Source organism: Pieris napi, chromosome 9 (genome assembly GCF_905475465.1).
Source record: "Pieris napi chromosome 9, ilPieNapi1.2, whole genome shotgun sequence".
Classification (NCBI taxonomy): domain Eukaryota; kingdom Metazoa; phylum Arthropoda; class Insecta; order Lepidoptera; family Pieridae; genus Pieris; species Pieris napi.
The window spans coordinates 7031682-7050990 of NC_062242.1; the positions used below are offsets into that span (position 1 = coordinate 7031682).

At 32.8% G+C, this 19309-nt stretch overlaps 1 protein-coding gene across 1 annotated transcript in view; it reads left to right on the top strand.

The window, feature by feature from the left end:
• LOC125052332 (kinesin-like protein CG14535) overlaps positions 1-19309 on the top strand; it is a 255440-nt gene that overhangs the window by 74497 nt on the left and 161634 nt on the right. Inside the window, exon 4 of the mRNA XM_047653106.1 lies at positions 12045-12406. Within this exon, the coding sequence (XP_047509062.1) occupies positions 12045-12406 (362 nt within the window). The remainder of the gene's footprint in view (positions 1-12044; positions 12407-19309) is intronic.

Genomic DNA, 19309 nt, shown 5'->3' on the forward strand with positions numbered 1-19309 from the left:
TTATGCAATGATATGAAATGGAGTTTACACATTGTATTTTAATAAAGTTAATATTTCGTCTCATGACCGTCTCATTTTCAGAATCATATTTAGAAAACCCGTGCGATATAATGACTAGACCATCAGGGTTCCCCTTTCATCGCAAGTCTGACATTCATTTAGCTTTCTCTCTTATATGTTAGATAGGGACAATGGACTGGTATAATAAATCAGATGATGTGGAAATAGACCGATAGATCTTTAACGTCCGATATTCAATACTTTGCACAAAAGGTATTGTATGAAAAGTTTAGATCCATAATGATCCATTTATTTGAAATTTGAAAGGGGTTCTAAAATTCCATTTTTGAATATGAATGGGTGGGCGTAAGCTCCTCCTTGAACGAAATCGCGATTTTTGTTGCGGACTATGGAATCTGAATAATTATTTCTGAAGATTTTATGCAATTATATAAATAAATGATTACCTGTGTACACATTTTATTCGAGAATAATTAGGAAATAACCACTTAATTGTAAGTAATTCGTACTTGTTCTTATACATGATTTTAAATATTTAAAAAAAAACGAACAAACATGTTTTTTTTGGGTGTTAGAACATAGCGCCGCCCATCGTGGACCGATCTATATGATGAGTATAATAATTTGGATTTGCATACATTACATTTTCGTTCATTTTAAGCACTTCCAAAAAATTGCATAATAATATGATCGTTGTACGTATATATAATTAAATTAATAATTGTTCAATATAATAATTTCTTTTGGTATATGACTAATCAATATAAATAAGAAATATTGTTATTTAATACTTTGTAGTACATTTTGAAATCAGTTCAATTTAAAAAAAAAAGGAATTTATATTCCATCATTTGCAAATAGTATAGAAATTTAAAAGGGATAAGAAAGCGCTCCGAGATCATTAACAGTCAAGTGATAAATATTAAATTAGTATTACCAGTATTATCATTACAATATTGCCGTCTATATATACATATAACCAGGTAATTCCATTAATGAATATCTAAAATGACTAGACATAAAACTATGACAAGCAATTCTAAGAGGCGTGATTGCCATTAAAGGTATAATGTTTGTGATATTGCACATAAACTGGACGGTAGGGACACTCAACGACTGCCAATAAAACATATGTCATAGATTATGTACGTATATAAAGAGTCCATAATACTACGTGTATATTGAGAAATATACACGCGACAATCTATGAATAAAAGCGCATCTTAATGGGAATATTGAAAGAGATTAATTGATATATAAGAGGTATTGTAAATATTGAAACAATTATAGTATTAAAACGCATTATAAACAACTTTATAATAACACTCAGTTAACCAAATTTAAAAAAAATTAAAGACCTGAATCAATTTGTCACATCTCCATAATAAGCATATTCTATGACAAGTGGATAGAACGCATTAATTTAATCATCAACCTTTCATTACACTATAAAGTTGGATCGTAAAATTGCACTTTTCAGTTGCGATGGGATTTTTCATATCGAGTTTTTTCGAGTCCGTGCCGAGTAATAAAAGAAATCACTTAAAAAGCGCAGCCGACTGAGGGCTCCTTCCTTATGACTGACATACTGCCTCTGCGGACGGCAGAGGCGTTAAAGATGGTTGAAAAAACATGGCGATTAAAAAGAGTGGCGGAGAGTTTATTGCCAGTTCTTCTCTTCCGTTCTACGCCCTTGATTTGAGAACTGGCAGTAAATATAAAATTAGAAGCATTAATATGTACTTCTTTAATGACGCATCACAAGTGTACATTGTGTTACCTACGGGAATAAATGATTTTTGAATTTGAATTTGAATTTGATGGACTTTGAAAAAAAACTAGTGTGTTCCTTAAAACCTTATTAATATTTATGCTTAATTTTTTTTATTCTAAATACGAGTTAGTATCGCTGCTTCAGTTTTCCACCCAAAAAAGTGACAATTCTACATTATATATTATATGTTTATTGTATATTTGTTTAAAGTAATTCTAATGCGTGAAGTACATCGCCTATCTTACGATGTTACTTTTAACATCGAAATTGTCATTCTATCATTTAATGCTATTGTCACCGTAAAATTGTAAACACCGTTAGATTGTTATCTAACTCGCGAGATTATAAACTGTCGAAAGATTGTGAACCTCAACGAACTGCTTACAATTTAACGTATTATTATTCGGTAGTTATATGAAATTGTTGGAAAGTAAAATTAATCTGTAATTGACCAAAGAAGTTTGAATGATAACTAAGTTAGTGTAGTACAATCTACCGAATAATAATACGTTAAATTGTAAGCAGTAAGCTGAGGTTCACAATCTTTCGACAGTTTATAATCTCGCGAGATAGATTACAATCTAACGGTGTTTACAATTTTACGTTAACACTATCACATGATAAATTTCAATTTGCATAAAAAGTATTTCATATAAGAAATTTATATAACCTTATCACTCCAGTGGAGCCCATATAACATGGCGGCTTTGTATTTAAACAAGCAGTGTGTTTCGAAACCTAGGGAGGAAATAGCAGGGTGCCCTGAATAAGATCCTCACCTCACCAGGGGTCGCCGGTTCAATTCTGACGGTTGTCGAATTGAAGATTAATACTTGCTTCCTTTGTGTTTCCTTGACAAATAACGGGGACGGAAAAGCATTAGGCGATGCATCATTATTTTGGATTATGCAAACCTAATACGGAGAAATATTGTACTCGGCAAACAAAAGAAAACTGGTGGAAAATATACCCAATTTCTCTATATGAAGGAGTAAATATTAGTTAATATTTTCAACTAGAGAATGGACCAACCATTTTTGATAAACGTGCTTAACCATTTTATATTTCTGTCAATCCTGTAAGTAGAATTCATATTACCCATTATAATATCAATAAAATTAATTAAATACATATATAATGTAGTTTAAGTGGGATTAGGAGCCACGGAGCCTTGTCAAATAACGTTTATTGGCAAAATAAATTTTTATTAAAAATAGATTAGATATTTAATTTCATAGGTGAAGTAAATTGAGTGAAATCACGTCAGATTTACACTTAGTAGATAATTTGATTATTTATTAAAATGATTAGTAGGCGCGCTCTCCGGAAAATCCGCAAGAACGCCACTTAACCTCATTACGTCGCTAGGGCGTAGATCTATAGCTTTATCACATATATAAGGACTATTTTTGTACGTGATTTATCTCGAGAGCTTCAAGCTTTCTTGAATCAATTTTTAAAATAAATGTAAATTTGGCCATACTTACTAAAGATTAACTATAAAGTTTTATGTTACTATAAATTATAAAAAACTATTCATAAATTTTCCTCACAAATTCTTCATACTATTGTATATGAACATTGAACAATTTTTGTTTTTATAATAAAAAACAACCATCTCATAACGGAAAAGTTATAATTATTGTATATTTTGGAGCCACAAATATTTTTAATCTAAATTTATTTAATTCAATTAAACTCTTGTGCCCACCAGCGCAATTTCGTATTTTAGCCGGAACACAATTTTTTTACCGGAAATCGAAAGCATCTTTGGCTTTTAAGCTTGTGCGTTAGCCTTTTATAACAGAGGTTACATGTAAATTCTTATTTTGCTGTGATTCATCTTGTTACAAATTGTGGACAATTAATTTTGTTTTCTTGAAACTTGGGGTTAGCCCCCTTAACTAAATAATTCATTTCTTAGATGTCGCCGCCCTTATTGTGTTACATTTAATTTATTCTTCACAGTACAGGATGCACTGATTATTAGGGAAAAGTGGGAATCCATATTGTCTACTTAACACTATTACTATTAGTGTGGTCTTATGTGAGTCAACCGTTAGACGCATATACAGAGTTCTATTTATTCAGTGTACTGAAGGTCAGGATTTTTTTTCGACACACACATAGAAAGAAATTGGCAATTGGGGTTCAAACGCCCAAGCTCAAGGTTTATTGCTCACCATTGCACACCTATTATAAAATATTAGAAAAGAACATACTATTCATTCTACTCATAGGAAGCTGCGATTATCTTATATATTATATTTATATAATATATACTAAAGAATCGAGTCTCGGAATCAAAAAGCGAGCATAAAACGCGAGTGTGCTATAATTGCGTCTTTATCCGTAGCACAAGCTTTACTCGGCCTTTTGTTCACAAAAGGACGATTAGGATTATTTTTGATGCCTTATGAAATCTTTGAAGTTTATTAAAAAAGCGCTTTGTGAAAAACTCAATATTTTACGTACAAATTTTTGATTGTGGTTGGAGTGTCGGAGGCAGAATTTAATGAGACAGGTGAATATATATGTACGGTACTGCTATTACAATACTTGTTAGTATTATTTACCAACGTTGCTAGTATGCCGGCAATGCACTCGGGAGCCCTATGGCATTGAGAGTGTCCATGGGCGGCTGTATCACTTAACATCAGATGAGCCTCCTGTCCGTTTGCCCCCTGCCTTGCGATTCTGTAACTCACTTTTCGAACAATAAACTACAAGCTTCCTCCTTATCAGAATGCCAAGTCATAAAATGACTGCTTTACGACTGATTTGAACGCGACCGCCGCTGTGTTCGTTCGAAAAGTGAGTTACAGAATCGCAAGGCAGTTCCATAAAAAATCCTGGCTACCGACAATAAAATTTTTCTTTACGTGTGAAATTGACAGTTGTCGTACCTAAAAATAGCGTACAAATTGAGTCCAAAATCCTTTAAGGCTGCTCCGCTGGTTTATTATTATTTTATGCAATATCATCCAAAAATATACAGCAATAAAATAATAAACACATAATATGTACATGATATTGAAACAGTGGAATTATTGCATCACTGACATATTTAACAAGGTAAATAAATATTTAATTTCATTTATTATGAAATGGATGGAATCACTATGCATTTTTAATATGTGCTTGGTACGAACAAAATATTATAATTTTAAATATTTGTGAAATTTTGCGGATGATATAAATACAAATGTTGTACTACAAAGTGAAACATTTTAGATAACGAGTTATGTGATAAGAAGGGCAAAGCGATTCTAGGCAATACAAGGATTTTTTTTAAAATATGATCAATTTGGTCCTTTAAAAAAAGTGTAGCATTTCTTAAAAGGCCGACAACTCGCACGCTTTTGGCGGCTTGAGAATAAATCGAATGTAGATTTTTTTCCTATGAGTATATCATTTTCTATTAAATAGATATTCCTATCGAAACATCTTTAAACAAGTTACCTAAAGCGTTCCATTACTGGTTAAATTAATAAACATATTCGTTACACCCTCTTAGGGGAAACACTTGTGAAGTCAAAAGCCACCTATTGCGCGACAATTCACGCACATATATAAAATTCCGTCCTTAAAATTATTATAATTTTTCAAACCCACGACAGCGAGACGCGATGAAAGCGAATACTTGTGGGATTACATCTGGTGATAAGCACTCTTCAACTAAACGCCAATCTTAATAAAATTCTAAGCTACAGAAATAAATATATTTAATTAATTAAGTACTATCAGTTAACGGCATAATGTCTAAAACCATTTTCGTTTGGTTATTAAAATAGGTAAGTAAATAACTTGTTTACTTTTCTTTGTGTTTTTTTTAGTTCGATATTCCTAGCTAACGGTTATTTTTATGTCGTGTATCGATAGAATAATTTTACTACGAAATCGGTCTATTTTTTTTGATTATACGAATTTACTTTTCAAAGTACACCCTGCCAAAATTGAAATTGTTTTTTTTACTGTCATGTGTCGTGGAGAATTTTTTGAAGTTTGTTAAACAAATCCTTGTGAAAGTTGAATTAACAATGAGGTCAAGTTCTGAAAACCAAAATATTCTTTTCTTTGGAAATTAATAAATTCTCAGTGCAATTAAAGCACAACGTATATCCAACGTAATTTCCTTTCCGTAAAAAGGAAATTACGGAAGACATTTCTGAAGTTAATTTGGTTTGGCCATAAATTATATCTCGTCAGCAGTTAGACGAAGTGGCTTAATTAGCAGTCATTATCTGATTTGCGCTTTAATTCCGCCAAATTATAGACCTATTTCTTTTTCGGACAGATCTTTATATTTCGTGTGCGGGTGCTACTTGTGGTGACTGGTCGGATTAAGATCGGTGTACGGCTATGTATTCATTATTTTCTACCTTTATTTTCATACATTTGATGAGGTGCATAATATAATGGTTGCAGGTGCTTGTAAAAAATCCTTGGCGAGTTCTTCTCATCCGTTCTACGCCCTTGGTTTCAGAACTGGCAGTAAATGTAAATTAAGAAGAATATTTTCCTTCACCGGTTGAGCAAATGTTTAATGCGCACATAGAAAGAAAGTCCAATGGTGCATAGCCGGGGATCGAACCTACGACCTCAGGGATGAGAGTCGCACGCTGAAGCCACTAGGCCAAAACTGCTTTCTGCTGTAAATGCATAACACTATTCGCAATTTCTACTAGGCTAATCTATGGTAAATATCAAATATGCTTTCGACAGAATGGCTTTGAATTCTATGGCTTGTATCAATTACGAATAGTATCTAAGATGTAGGAACTAGACTTGGTTTAATTATTATGTTATATTTAATTATGTGTGCAACAAAGTGTATATAAAATAAAATGAAATCCTTTGTTGAATAAAGCAAAATTAATATGATGTAATCGGGTTGTAAGGCTGTTCATCCGAGTACAACACGCAAACAATGCATTAGTACTGTATCGTAACTGATGCGCGCTTAAATTAATTACTAGTAATATTGTATAGGTATATGTTGGCTGACTTTTATTAATTTCTGTCCTATATCTTAACCCCATTATTGCTCTATTAGTATTTTTATTTAATGGTTCATATATATTCTGTAAGGCTATATATAGGTATATTAAAGACATTAAATAATATTATCTTTTTAATATAAGTATTATACACCGCACCGTACAGTTGGTAAGTAAGACATAGAACATCTTCTCAACTTAGCTTGTGTCTGTTTATGGCCCGCAAGTCTTAGCTTGCTATCTTTAGAATCTAAATGAATTTCTTAATTGATATATTATAGGAGAAATGATAATTAGTATGTGATGACGGTAATTGAAGTTAAATTATTTATAATATAAGTATTGAGTTAGATATCATGTCATATTTTCTGGTTTATGCTTAAAGTTTTTTTAAAACTACATTTGTTTCGATTTAAATTAATGATGTTATTCGTGTGTGAAGTTTTGTATCCCAATGAGGATTGACCAATTTCTGCGTCAGCTGTATCTTTTCTAGCTATGTTTTCGCGTGAAATAAAATCTACAGTCAGCGGTAATAACGCCAAGTGCTTTACGCTCTTGACTACGGATCTAATATATAAGACGAAAGTTGAAACTTCTATAAAGAGTGTAGAAACGGACGATTAACTAATCAACTTATTGTAAATATTACTATTTGTAATATTTATATATTTTTGGATTTCTGTATTTTAAAGTAAACGCTTTGTGCATGTAAACAATGTGCTTGTAAGATTTGCGCTAGACACGAGATCAAAGACACCTGCAAATTGAACGGAGTTTGTCCTCTGTTGGGTAAATATTACAGTGTTTATTCTCACTTGTGGATGCTAATTGGATCGAAACAACGTTTTAGACTCGTTTGTAAGATTTATGTGTAGAAGATTCGTTTGTCTTTCGTATCTGTTTAAGAGCTAAATGGATTTCAATTATATTAAAAGATAATTAATGTTATAAAATAGAATCTGACCTTATCTATACATCATAGTAGTATTTAAAAACATAATAAAACTTTAAAATTAAGTTCAAATAATAATTCTGGAGTATCTTCATGCGGCATTGCTGCACTGACCAGCACTGGGGTATGATATTATTACGTTACAATGGATTGAAATTAATAATAGATTTTATACAAAAGTGGAGGCCACTTTTGTTTTAAACAAAAGCTATTTATTTAAAGATGCGTTGAATATACCCGTACGTTGTACGTTGTACGTTGGTTAAATATATTTTACAATATTTGCACAAATCTGTATCTATTGATAAAATTATCATGATAAATTGTGTTTTCATATTCAGTTTTAGGACTTTTTAGTTTGTTAAAAAACGTTAAATATCTAAGTTTAACTTACTTTTGAACAATAAAGCTTAAAGATATACATATATCTTTTATTATTCATATTTCAAGACTTTATTATCTTTTTTTCGTCTAGTTTAATAAGTTTAATTTCACACTTGTCACAATGACGGCTATCCTAAGCAAGACTGTTTACAATAAAATGCTGCGCTTAGTACTAAATCTAAAAGGAAAATCAGGCTATTAAATAATCGCAGCACGTAATATGAGTTTTCGTTTATATTTTACCTGACACTTTCTACAAGGAATAAAAAAGTATCTATTTATGATAATTAATCATATATACGTAGTTGTTATGTTTGTAGCGTGAATAAGAAGTTAATTACGAAGATTCTTTTAAAATTACAATATGGGTAATGGCGTGGCGATACAGTCACCACCCTATGCCAGTGTCAACTAAATTTAAAAATTGCTCTTTTAAAGATTTGTTTGATTGTGTTTTGCAAAATATTTGCATGTCAATATAACCTAAATATAAGGAAAATTAACACGTGACCGTCAGCTGTTGAGAAAAGCGTAGAGCAATTTTCAACATTCGTTAATTTTGCGTCGGCTGTAATAAGTAAAATGTGTAGACAATTTTTCTTACTGATATGAAACTATCGTTATTGCGTTTAGAAATGGTAATAATAAAATATTGATTATTTGGATAAGCGTCATCAGTTCATACATACATAAAGTTCATACAAAATATAGTATGGCAATCAGACAATAAGGAAAAATACGAGACAATATTGAAACTATTTTAACGATTGCTTTAAGCTATCAATGCTATTAAAGTGATGCTTGCAAACAATAGGCATTAATAGAGCCGTACAATAAACGGGAACTAACGTAAACGTCGGGAAAAATACCTGCAGGCCAGTCTGGTATCAAAGTAGGAATCCGCAGTGCACACAGATGTGAGAGATGGATGTGCCAGGGACGCTTTTACTGTTTGGTGTTTGAGGCCCTGACGCGAGTGGCTAACTGTGGCTAGAGTGTCCACGTTGTTTTTTTTAAATACTTACTGTTAATTAATTATAATATATATTATAATACTGTTAATAAATTGATATTCGTTGTTATGACATTTTATCTTTAATAACATTTAAGTACAAGTTGGAAATGTATATTTACTTTAATTACTCATAAATGACTTGTCTACCGAGTGATCCAACACGATTGTAGGTTCCTGCAAGTTGTATTGTATTGTAAAAATTGTTAGGCCATGACTATCAAACTGTTCAATCACCTTTCTAGAAGTAATAAATCTCTGCCGTGTAGTGCTTTCAAGGGGAGGGTGAATAAAATTTTTAAAGACAAGGTGTCAATTATATAGTGGGAGAGGTTTTGATCATAAGTTTTGACAACAATTATACTTAACTGTTCTTATAATTATGACATCATGATAATAGATATTACATTTGCACGCCTATTTTATATGGCTGATTGTGCGGTCTTTTTTTTATAATTAATGAAACTAAATGTACCACTTTCTTTGCAAATAAAAACTTATTATTATTATTATTTTATTTCGTGAAATTGAAGAAGAAAACGAACTCAGTAATAGTTTAGTTCATTTTGCCGTGTGTTCGTGCACGAAATAAACTCTATATGTACTTGTTTTATATCCGAGGTGGAAATGCATTAGCGCATCCCCTGCTCTCAAAAGTTGCAGGGGTATGTGGGACTCGACCCACGCCATAATCTCTGTTATTCAGTGACTGGGTGAGCAAAACCCACTAAAACCACCTCGAGTAGTTCCTACAAAGCCGCGTTACAGAGGCTCCGGGGTCGCTGTCGCATTCTACCGGGACCTCAAACGGCAACACTACATAGGAGGTAGGGCATGGGCATATCTCCTCCAAACTCTATAGGTACTGGAAAAACACTGTATATATAAAAATGATATTTATGTAAATAGATTTATAATGAAATTAAGAAACAAAGAAGCATCTAAATTTGATAACATATCTTTAAGACCCATTATATTGAAAGTCCTAAATACTTGGGCCCCGACCGCCTCGGGGCTTTCAAATTAGCCTCTGTTTTTCACGTGAGCGGCCAGTTAGCATTCAGAAAGACGCCGCAGGGCGGTGCGATAACATCGTCACAGTTCACGACGAATGGGTCATACTGCGTGAAAGGACTGATGGTAAATAGGTCGTTGAGGCTTTTTGCTCCTTACTTTGTATTTACTTTTTCCCATCGCTCAACTGGTAACTGAATAAAACTTTTGATGTAATCCCTTTAAAGCATCAAGTTTAAGCTAACAATGTAACTTTGACAATGTTAATGCTTTTTAAGTACACACAATAGTTAAAATGATGTATAATCGACAAAAAAAATAGGGATAAATTAAGTGACATATTAAATGCTATTTATCTCATATATATAATAACATTTGATGGTCAAAGTAGTTTAGTTAGTAAATTAGAGTTTAAAAATACCACAAAATCGAAAAAAAACTTTATTGTGCTTTAACATAATAATAATAAAGCCCGTTTTATTTCCAATCATGACAAAAAAAAACTAATTATAATACACAGCTTAGATTATTTTACATTTTTTTTGTTTTGCTTATCCTATATAATATCCTAGCTTCCTTCAGTACCGTCGATCGGAACCCCTTCATGGGTAAAGGCCTTCTCCAGCTTTTTCCAACTAACTCTGTCTATGCCTCTCTTTCTCCATTCGTTTCCTGCTACCGCTTCTATTTCTTCGATCCACCGTTTTTTAGGCGACCTCTTCTCCTTCTTCCTTTTAGTGCTTTAAATGCTTTAACATACAATTATAAAATTCATAATCGATGTTAGTAACAAAAATGTTTTTACGCTTACAAAGGAGTAAATTTTGAGACTGCCCATAAAAATAGTTCGTCGTATCGATAACTACTGACGTTGGCACCTTTGTACCTGTCACAGATAAAATAGACATTGTTTTGACGGCGGCCGACTGTAACTTGAAAATGGAATTGATGGAAAACGAACTGAATATTCAACATTTATTGAGTTTGAAAAGATTTTCATATCAACTGTTATTGGCATGTTAAAGTCAGATATTTTGTTTTATTTTTCATTACTAAAGAGATTTATTGACTTATAATTTAAAAAATTGCAGATAGTACACATCCAAAGGAATTCATAAGTATGTATGGCATTGTGTACTGCATTCTTGTTGTTATGGGTTAATTCTTATTATTTAACTTGATAGACAATGTTTTGCATGGAACTCAATCAACATACAACAACAAATAATTAAAAAACTGTATAAGTAACTAGAATTGAGATAAACTTTACATACGTACCCTAGCTTAGTAACTATCACACGATATAACATAGAAGTACAGGTTTAGTTCCGGTGATTATTCAGTCAGTAGGCACAGAAGTCATGCGTCTCTACTTATATGTATGTATATCTATGTGTTATTACATAAGTCTATACCTATAGCGTGTTATATACTTGCGGGATTTCTTAATTATATGCCAATATTTTTTCAAAATTATATTTATATTTGGATATTGAAATGAAACTTTGTGTAAAAAAAACATGGCGATTAAAAAGAGTGTCGGAGAGTTTATTGCCAGTTTTTCTCTTCCGTTCTACGCCCTTGATTTGCGAACTGGCACTAAATGTAAAATTAGAAGAATTTATATGTATTTCTTTACTGACGAGTCATAAGTGTACAATGTGTTACCTATATGATTAAATGATTTTTGAATTTATCATAACCACTTAAGGTTTAAAAGTGGACATATTATAATCGTAAACAAACAAGTCCTATGGTAGTAACTTTTTGGGAGTTGAGTATACCTACCACGAAATTCATAAAAGCTGCAATGTTCAGAGCTTTTGAGCTTAAAAATAATTCTAATGACAGAATATTTACCCTATATATACATATTATTTTCAGGTCAAAGCAGCAACCCCGAAAATGGATAAAAACGGTTACTTTTCCTACGTATCTTCCACCGCAAAGAAGAAAAAAATAAGCTTGATGCAACCTCGACCTCCACGGATGGCTTTTGAGGAAAAGCGTAGACCAGGGGTGGCTGAAAGGGTCGACAGTTCGGCTGTAAACGCCGGAGAACACAGACGTGTGGAGGCTATGTCGCACCGTGTTTTGACAGATGCGCCACGCGCGCGTTTGTTTACGCAACTCGAAAGTTATCAACCAAGATACCATACGATACGTGAAAATAGTGATAGAAAAGTGGAAAGTGAGTGCAAAAGAAGAAGGAATGAGCAGAGAAAAGGACATCAAAGTACAGTCAGGTAGACTTTTAATTTTTTAAATAAAAATAATTAAGTAGTAGGTTACTAACTATTTAACATCGACTTCTTAAACATATATTATATATCCTTGTAGTGATTATTTTTGTGTACTTTAAATCAGCTATTATACTTAAATCAACTATTTAATTTAATTATTAAATCCATAAAAATAGAAACACATAGATTTGTGACACATAAATAAAATATACCGTTTTAACTTGTTTCGATATGGCCTAAAACAATTTAATAAATATAAAATAAATCAGCGATAATAATGGTCTAATTTTACGCGCATTAGTTATTTTTAATTCTATTATCTTCTACCGTAACCTATTAAAAATAAACGGAAACTAGTATCATTTTAACTTTAAAAAAATTCCTTAAATAATAGAACAGACTCCCAAAATGCACTAAAAAGTATCAATAACAATGTTTATTATTTTTTTAGCCAAGTATATAATTTAATTTATTTATATACGGGGCATGAATATCTTAGATGTATATTAAGACACAAATATGTACTTGAAAACATTATTTACCTACCTATTTCATACTTGTCTCCTCATAATACGACTAAACTGGTTTCATTAAAACTTGGACTGCTCCCAAAGTATATCCCAAACATGATTTCAATCACGGATCACTTCGATATGTGGTATCTAGATAATATATATATGTATGTATCTTTTAAATTCCGAGAAAATTGTTAACAAAAATACGGTCTACTTCTTACGAACATGTGCCAATTCCATCAATATCGGATACATTCAAGTCAAATTTTTATGTCGCTTACAAAAGTAAAGTACTGATCAACGTATGTAAATGTAATTAAATATTTGAATTTGGAATACGTAATGGATTAAACTGTTTCGGTTTCCGATTTGGGATCATCCGGAAATGAATATTAATGATTATGACGTGTTGATAGTTGATTGGTCGTGTTAGGTTATTTTGATAGGATTCGTTTGATTCTATTTATATATATTTCTTGTCAACATATTTATCACGTTGAAATGTAAAAATGGATTATTACATATTCTCACATAAATAAATTCACTTCATAATTTGTTCAACCAACAAGTAATTTAAGAAACAATCCCTGTTTTTTTACTACGCAGTTTAATCCATGTTTGCGGTTTTCGCTTAAATACAAATAAAGCAAAAATTATTGCAAATTTACATACTAACGTTTTAAAAATCGACGAGATACTATACCTTTAAGATTTCAATTCGTTTACTTACTCTTTTCAATGAGGTTATAAGATTATAATAGGCCATCATCCCCTAAGGTATTATTATTTCAGTGACTTGTATTATTTTTTGTGTATTCTTTGTAAAATAAAAACAAGAAAATTTCTGATGAGCTTTGATATGAGCACTAGCGTTTAAACTAGGCCTAGCCTGTATCTTAAACGCTAGTTTCTTCCAGTGTCATTAAGAAATTGGTTAATTGGTTTGTCATTAGGTGTTTATTCATTTTTATTTTTTAAATGAAGGTAGAATCTATTTAAGTGATTGCAATTGGTTAGACCGTAGTAAGTCCATTAACCCCAGCTTTAAGGTTTTAGACATCGTTAAATATTAATATTTATTTACTTTAAGAAACGGTGTTTGGGTCAAATCCGTCAGAGACCTATGGTACCAAGGTTCCATCAAACAATTATTGCTTCGGCCGCTTTGACTTCTACCGGGTACTGCTTAGACTGGTTCCAATGCATCCCTCAGTGGAATATGGAAGGTATTTAACTATAGTTAGTCTGGATACGTTCGCGTGTCTCAAATCAATCTCTCCTTACATGGTAAGTGGTTTAAGCGACGTGCAATTTGGCACTTGAGTATTTAGATCAAAGGCGAATCTAGTGCCCTTGAGGAATCTTAGACTAGGTAATATGGCTAGACGTATAACTATTAGGTTAAATGTATATAGTTAAAAAAATCGGTTGTCCGTAAAGTCGGTTTACTGACGATAGTTGAACGTGAAAACGTCATAAGAAAATACTGATGGAATGGTTGCATTTTTCAAAAGAAAATTTTAATTTTATACTTGACGAAAACATGTAAATGTATTATTGTATAGCAGCTGTCCTCGCGGACGCATCGTTCACTCAAGTAGGACAGAGACAGATGTCGAACGCTGCCGAACGCGGAGGCCGATTGTACCTCTTTGTCGCTCGTTCCGCGCTCTCACTTGCACTTCAAGCCTTAAATGGTCTCAGAGCGAGGTAACGCCGCATGCGTCTTGTTTTTTCGTGCGTGCAGCCGGCTTCATCGAATTATAAGACGTTGTCACGTCAAAAAAATAAAAAACATGTCAATCATTCCAATGGGAAAGTTAGCTATTAATCTAGTCTGGAATTCTGAAAGTCAGAATTATGCCTACGGTAGCTTAATTATAAAAATTTAAATAAAAAATATATTCTAAAATATACATAACACTGGTGAGATGATTTTGTATGAGAATGTTACTACTATAAGGTTCGATCGATTATAATATAGAAAGTTACACGATGCACGTATAGAACTAGACTTATATGCTGAAATCAAAGGCATTCTATAACTTTTCCCCCATTGTGTGTATTAAAGTACTGACCTAAATAAACGCGACAGGTTTATTTAAAGTACTTCTACAGGATGTTGTCTAAACTCTAAATGGTCACTATGCAAGCCAAAATTACCCAAAACTCCAAACTAGTTCATGTTTAATCCAAAATATTAAATTAATTAAAATTTAATTTTTGCATAAACCAAAATATATTTCTTGATATGTCCTCTATGTAGGCGTAAGTAATAATATACCTATTTAATACGGAGGAAATAAAGCTTTGAACACGAGTTTGCGATACTGAAGAAAATTAAAAAAGTTTTAATTATATTGTTTTCAACTTATTGGTTACCTTGATAGCCTTTATGAGTTTGGCTTTTGTTGACTTATAAAGATTTTTCCAGCACACATTTATATTATAAATACTTTATGTATCGTAAATATGACCGTAAAATAGGTTGCGTCTGTTTAAAAAAAATATGAAATCATCACGGTGTATTCTAAAGAGTAAGTAACATCATTAGCAGTGTTGGCCTAGTAGTTTCAGGGACTCTCATTACTGCGATCGTAGGTTCAAACACCGGCTGTGCACCAATGGACATTCGTACTTTGTGCGTATTTCACACTGGCTCGAACGGTGAAGGAAAACATCGTGATGAAACCGGCATGCCTTAGTTGAAGCATCAAGATCACATACGTATTAGAAAAAACAAATGATCACGAAATAGATTTAAAATCTGAGGCCCTATACCTTAAAAGGTTGAAGTGCTACTGTTTTTTTCATTTAAAAGGTATATTTGAATGAATGCAATATGGATAAGTTATCAGACAAAACAACGTGATTGGTATAAATTACGTAAAAGAAATTCTTTATAATGTAAGCTCACAAATCGTGCCCTCCGGGTCATTTAGCATATCAGAAAATAATTTACCATAAATCGAGTTAAACACATGATCTTCTGCAATTTTTAAAAGGTCCCTTGAATTATGGAAAGCACCTGTCAAATTACCGCGCAAGTTAATAATGCGTTGGAGAATTTATGAGGTTCTTATATTATAAGAGACCTCTTGATGTGCTTAATAATTTCTCTTTGAACTTATACGCGATTAAATTGACGTATAGCTGAATCACATGACTGCCAGTGTACAATTTGACTGCGATTGTCTGTTCTTTAATTATAGCTACAAAGCGCATGGGATGCCCCCATTGAATGTCTTTTTTAACTCTAAAAGTAGGTATACATATTAATCAATTTTTAGATTTTTTATGTTATTACTCAGAACACCTGATACGATTTAGATTTCTAGTCTATGACGTTTCAATGTTCTTATTATAATCAGTAAAGCTTAGGTTTCATAGAAAAGCGGTGCCGTTATCTAACGGCCGTGATGTAACGTTGGGTGACGTCACCCATACGTTGTCTATAAATAACATCGGAGTAGGTTTTCTAGAGAACGTTGAGTGTCACCGTAACGTCAAATAGCGGTGCTGTCATTTGCATGACGGCCGTCATAGCGGTGATAAACATTAGTTTAACGTTTTTCGCGTGTAGCGGTGCCCATATTTAATAAATACAATGAGTGGAAACGTTACTTGGACGAGGGAAAATTATTGTTTTTTTCCATTATGTTAAAAAGTAAAGACAGCCATTATTAACAAGCGTAAAATGACGACCGTTAGTTAACGGCACCGCTTCTCTAGGTAACCTAAGCTAAGGATCCGGGCAGGATCTAGGGGAAATCGAGTGTTCTTTGATTTATGTAGGCTCTATGAATGAATACATCTGAAAGTATATTTTAATGTGCTTGATTTTGGATAGCATAAATTGCCGGAATGCTGAAAAACCTTAGACCTCATCTTTGACTTAATGTCCTATTACCAGCAGGGCCGAGGGCGTCCATCAAGTTCGGTCATGATCTTCGCATTTTACGCGTACGTAGTTGTAAAAATCTTTTAATACATATTGAATTTGTTCAAAGCTATAAAAGGAAATTTACGCTGTCATAATTTTAATCAAGCAAATAGACCCGGGCAAGGACTACTTACATAGTATGTATTAACATTGACGGACCTAGACGAATTGATTCAAAATCAGTTCACGTACCAGTACATTAGCTAACACAGTCAGCATTAATTAGGGCACTGACTTGTGATCTAGGTGTGAACCTGCTATGTCTGATTAAGTATAATTAACACTAATTACAGACTATCGATTTGAGATTGAATCGAAATTCTTAACGTATAGAGTATGATTTTTACCTATAAGATCTAGGTATCACACAAACGCAAAAACGATGCGATACTCTTGCTAGATTTAATAGTATAAATAATAATATCTAATCTAAATTAAAAGCTACCGTCACGACCTGGATGTTGGCGTCCACACGCCACTTCCACAAGGTCAAACACCATCCCAACCCGTTGGTGCGTAACAACGTCAACTATTATCCCTTCCTGACAAAAAGGGCCCGTCGGAGGCCCCGACATGTCTTGACGGATCCAGATCTTCGAATAAAAAAAAAACATAAGTAATAAAACGTTGAAGTATTAATTGTTACTTAAAAACTCAAATGATTTCCTACAATTTGAAAAATATAAATTCAGTTACCAACAAATTAAAAGCTTTTTTAATAAATGTATTTAATAACGTAACACGATTCACCAGTTCCCACGCATGTAAACACATCTTAAATTAATAACAAAATTAGATCAAACAAAATTCTCATCAAGCCGATGGGTTTGGAGAGACGAATATTCGAGTCGTGTCTGAGATTAGTAGGCAAGTTTTATTGGCACCGACGGAGTTTCGAACCTACTTACCAACTTTGAGCTCAATCCCGCGCTGACATACAAATGTACGGCATTTTATTGATTCAAGATTTTAGTTTAACTCGGCTGCTATTTTTATTTATTGCGTTTCTCTTTTCGGAATTGCAAATCCTGAAAATGATTGTTCTTGATAGATTGATTATAGTCATACCACATCCGAACATCACATGAATACGTTATTTTCGAACGGATAAGACATATCAGCCTTTAAAAAAGGACTATTACATCCTTGTCAGATGAGCAACTACCAAGTCTCCTTTACTTGCAGCCCTGCGATTCTGTACCTCACTTTTCGAACTCACTCTACACTAATAAACAATAAACTACAACCCCCCACCTTTTCAGAATGCCAAATCATAAAACGACTGCTTCACGACTGATTAGAGAGCGACCGCCGATGCGAAAACCGCTGTGTGAGTTCGAAAAGTGAGTTACAGAATCGCAAGGCAGGTGCATTTGTCTTTACGACTTAGTTAGCACTGTTCAACTACCAGTAACTACTAGATATATATGTGGTCATTTGAGCATCATGTTCAAAATCTCATGGCATACCGATAAGAACATGTTATTAGTACAAAGTCACCTTCATGGCAACACAACATTACCTCACGATTGGGCAAAGAAAAAAGCAGATGGTGTTACCCATACGTACATCATCAGCACACCCTTTTACACCATCACACAACCCAGCCGAAATAGTTATTACTTAGTTTAACCTTTAATCTTTATACTCTCACATCAGAGTTAGATCAATAATTGATAGGGTGTCACCGACCCAAGATGATTTTGCTAAGAGCTAATCTCGTAAACAAGTCGAGCTAAAATACGTGCAGAACTGTAATGTCTGCTCAGTAATTTAGCTGAGAAACTCTGCAGTCGTGGCTCATGTAAGCATTAATATTGCACAACTCAAAGCGAACGTTTCACGCTTTATTTAGTATTTATTGAGAAATCTTTCTAGTTTGTGAATTTGTTATTAGTTTCAGGGTTGATTAATTGCTTATTCTCCTGATTTTGGCCAAGGTTGAAGGAGATTTTGTTGCGTAACAGCTTACATAAGTTATAAATACAAATATAATAAAGATTGACCACAGATGGAATACACAATATTTACAAAAAGGTTTTAAATTAAGTGCAAAAGAAATAAAAAGTAATCCGTATTTAAGTTTTATTTGATACGTTTAAGTTTGCACATACAAAAATATTATTGGAAACTGTTGGATTATAACGCTACAAGCACATAGGTCGGCGCATAAAAAGTACCATATCATGATTGATCACATGCGATTATAGGGAAAGTTTCAAGCAACAAGCTCTTGTGAAAGTACAGTAATTGTACGGGTAATAATTGATCTTCCTTTTCAAATGCCAATCTTATTGGACTTTTTCTTTTATTTTCCTGACCATACACTGATACTACTGCCACATATATAAAATTAATTAAACTATGAAGTTAGAATTTGATTGGAATTCTTTATTATAAATCGTAATCGAAATGGATAAATTTAGAAAGCGTTTTAAATACATTTTA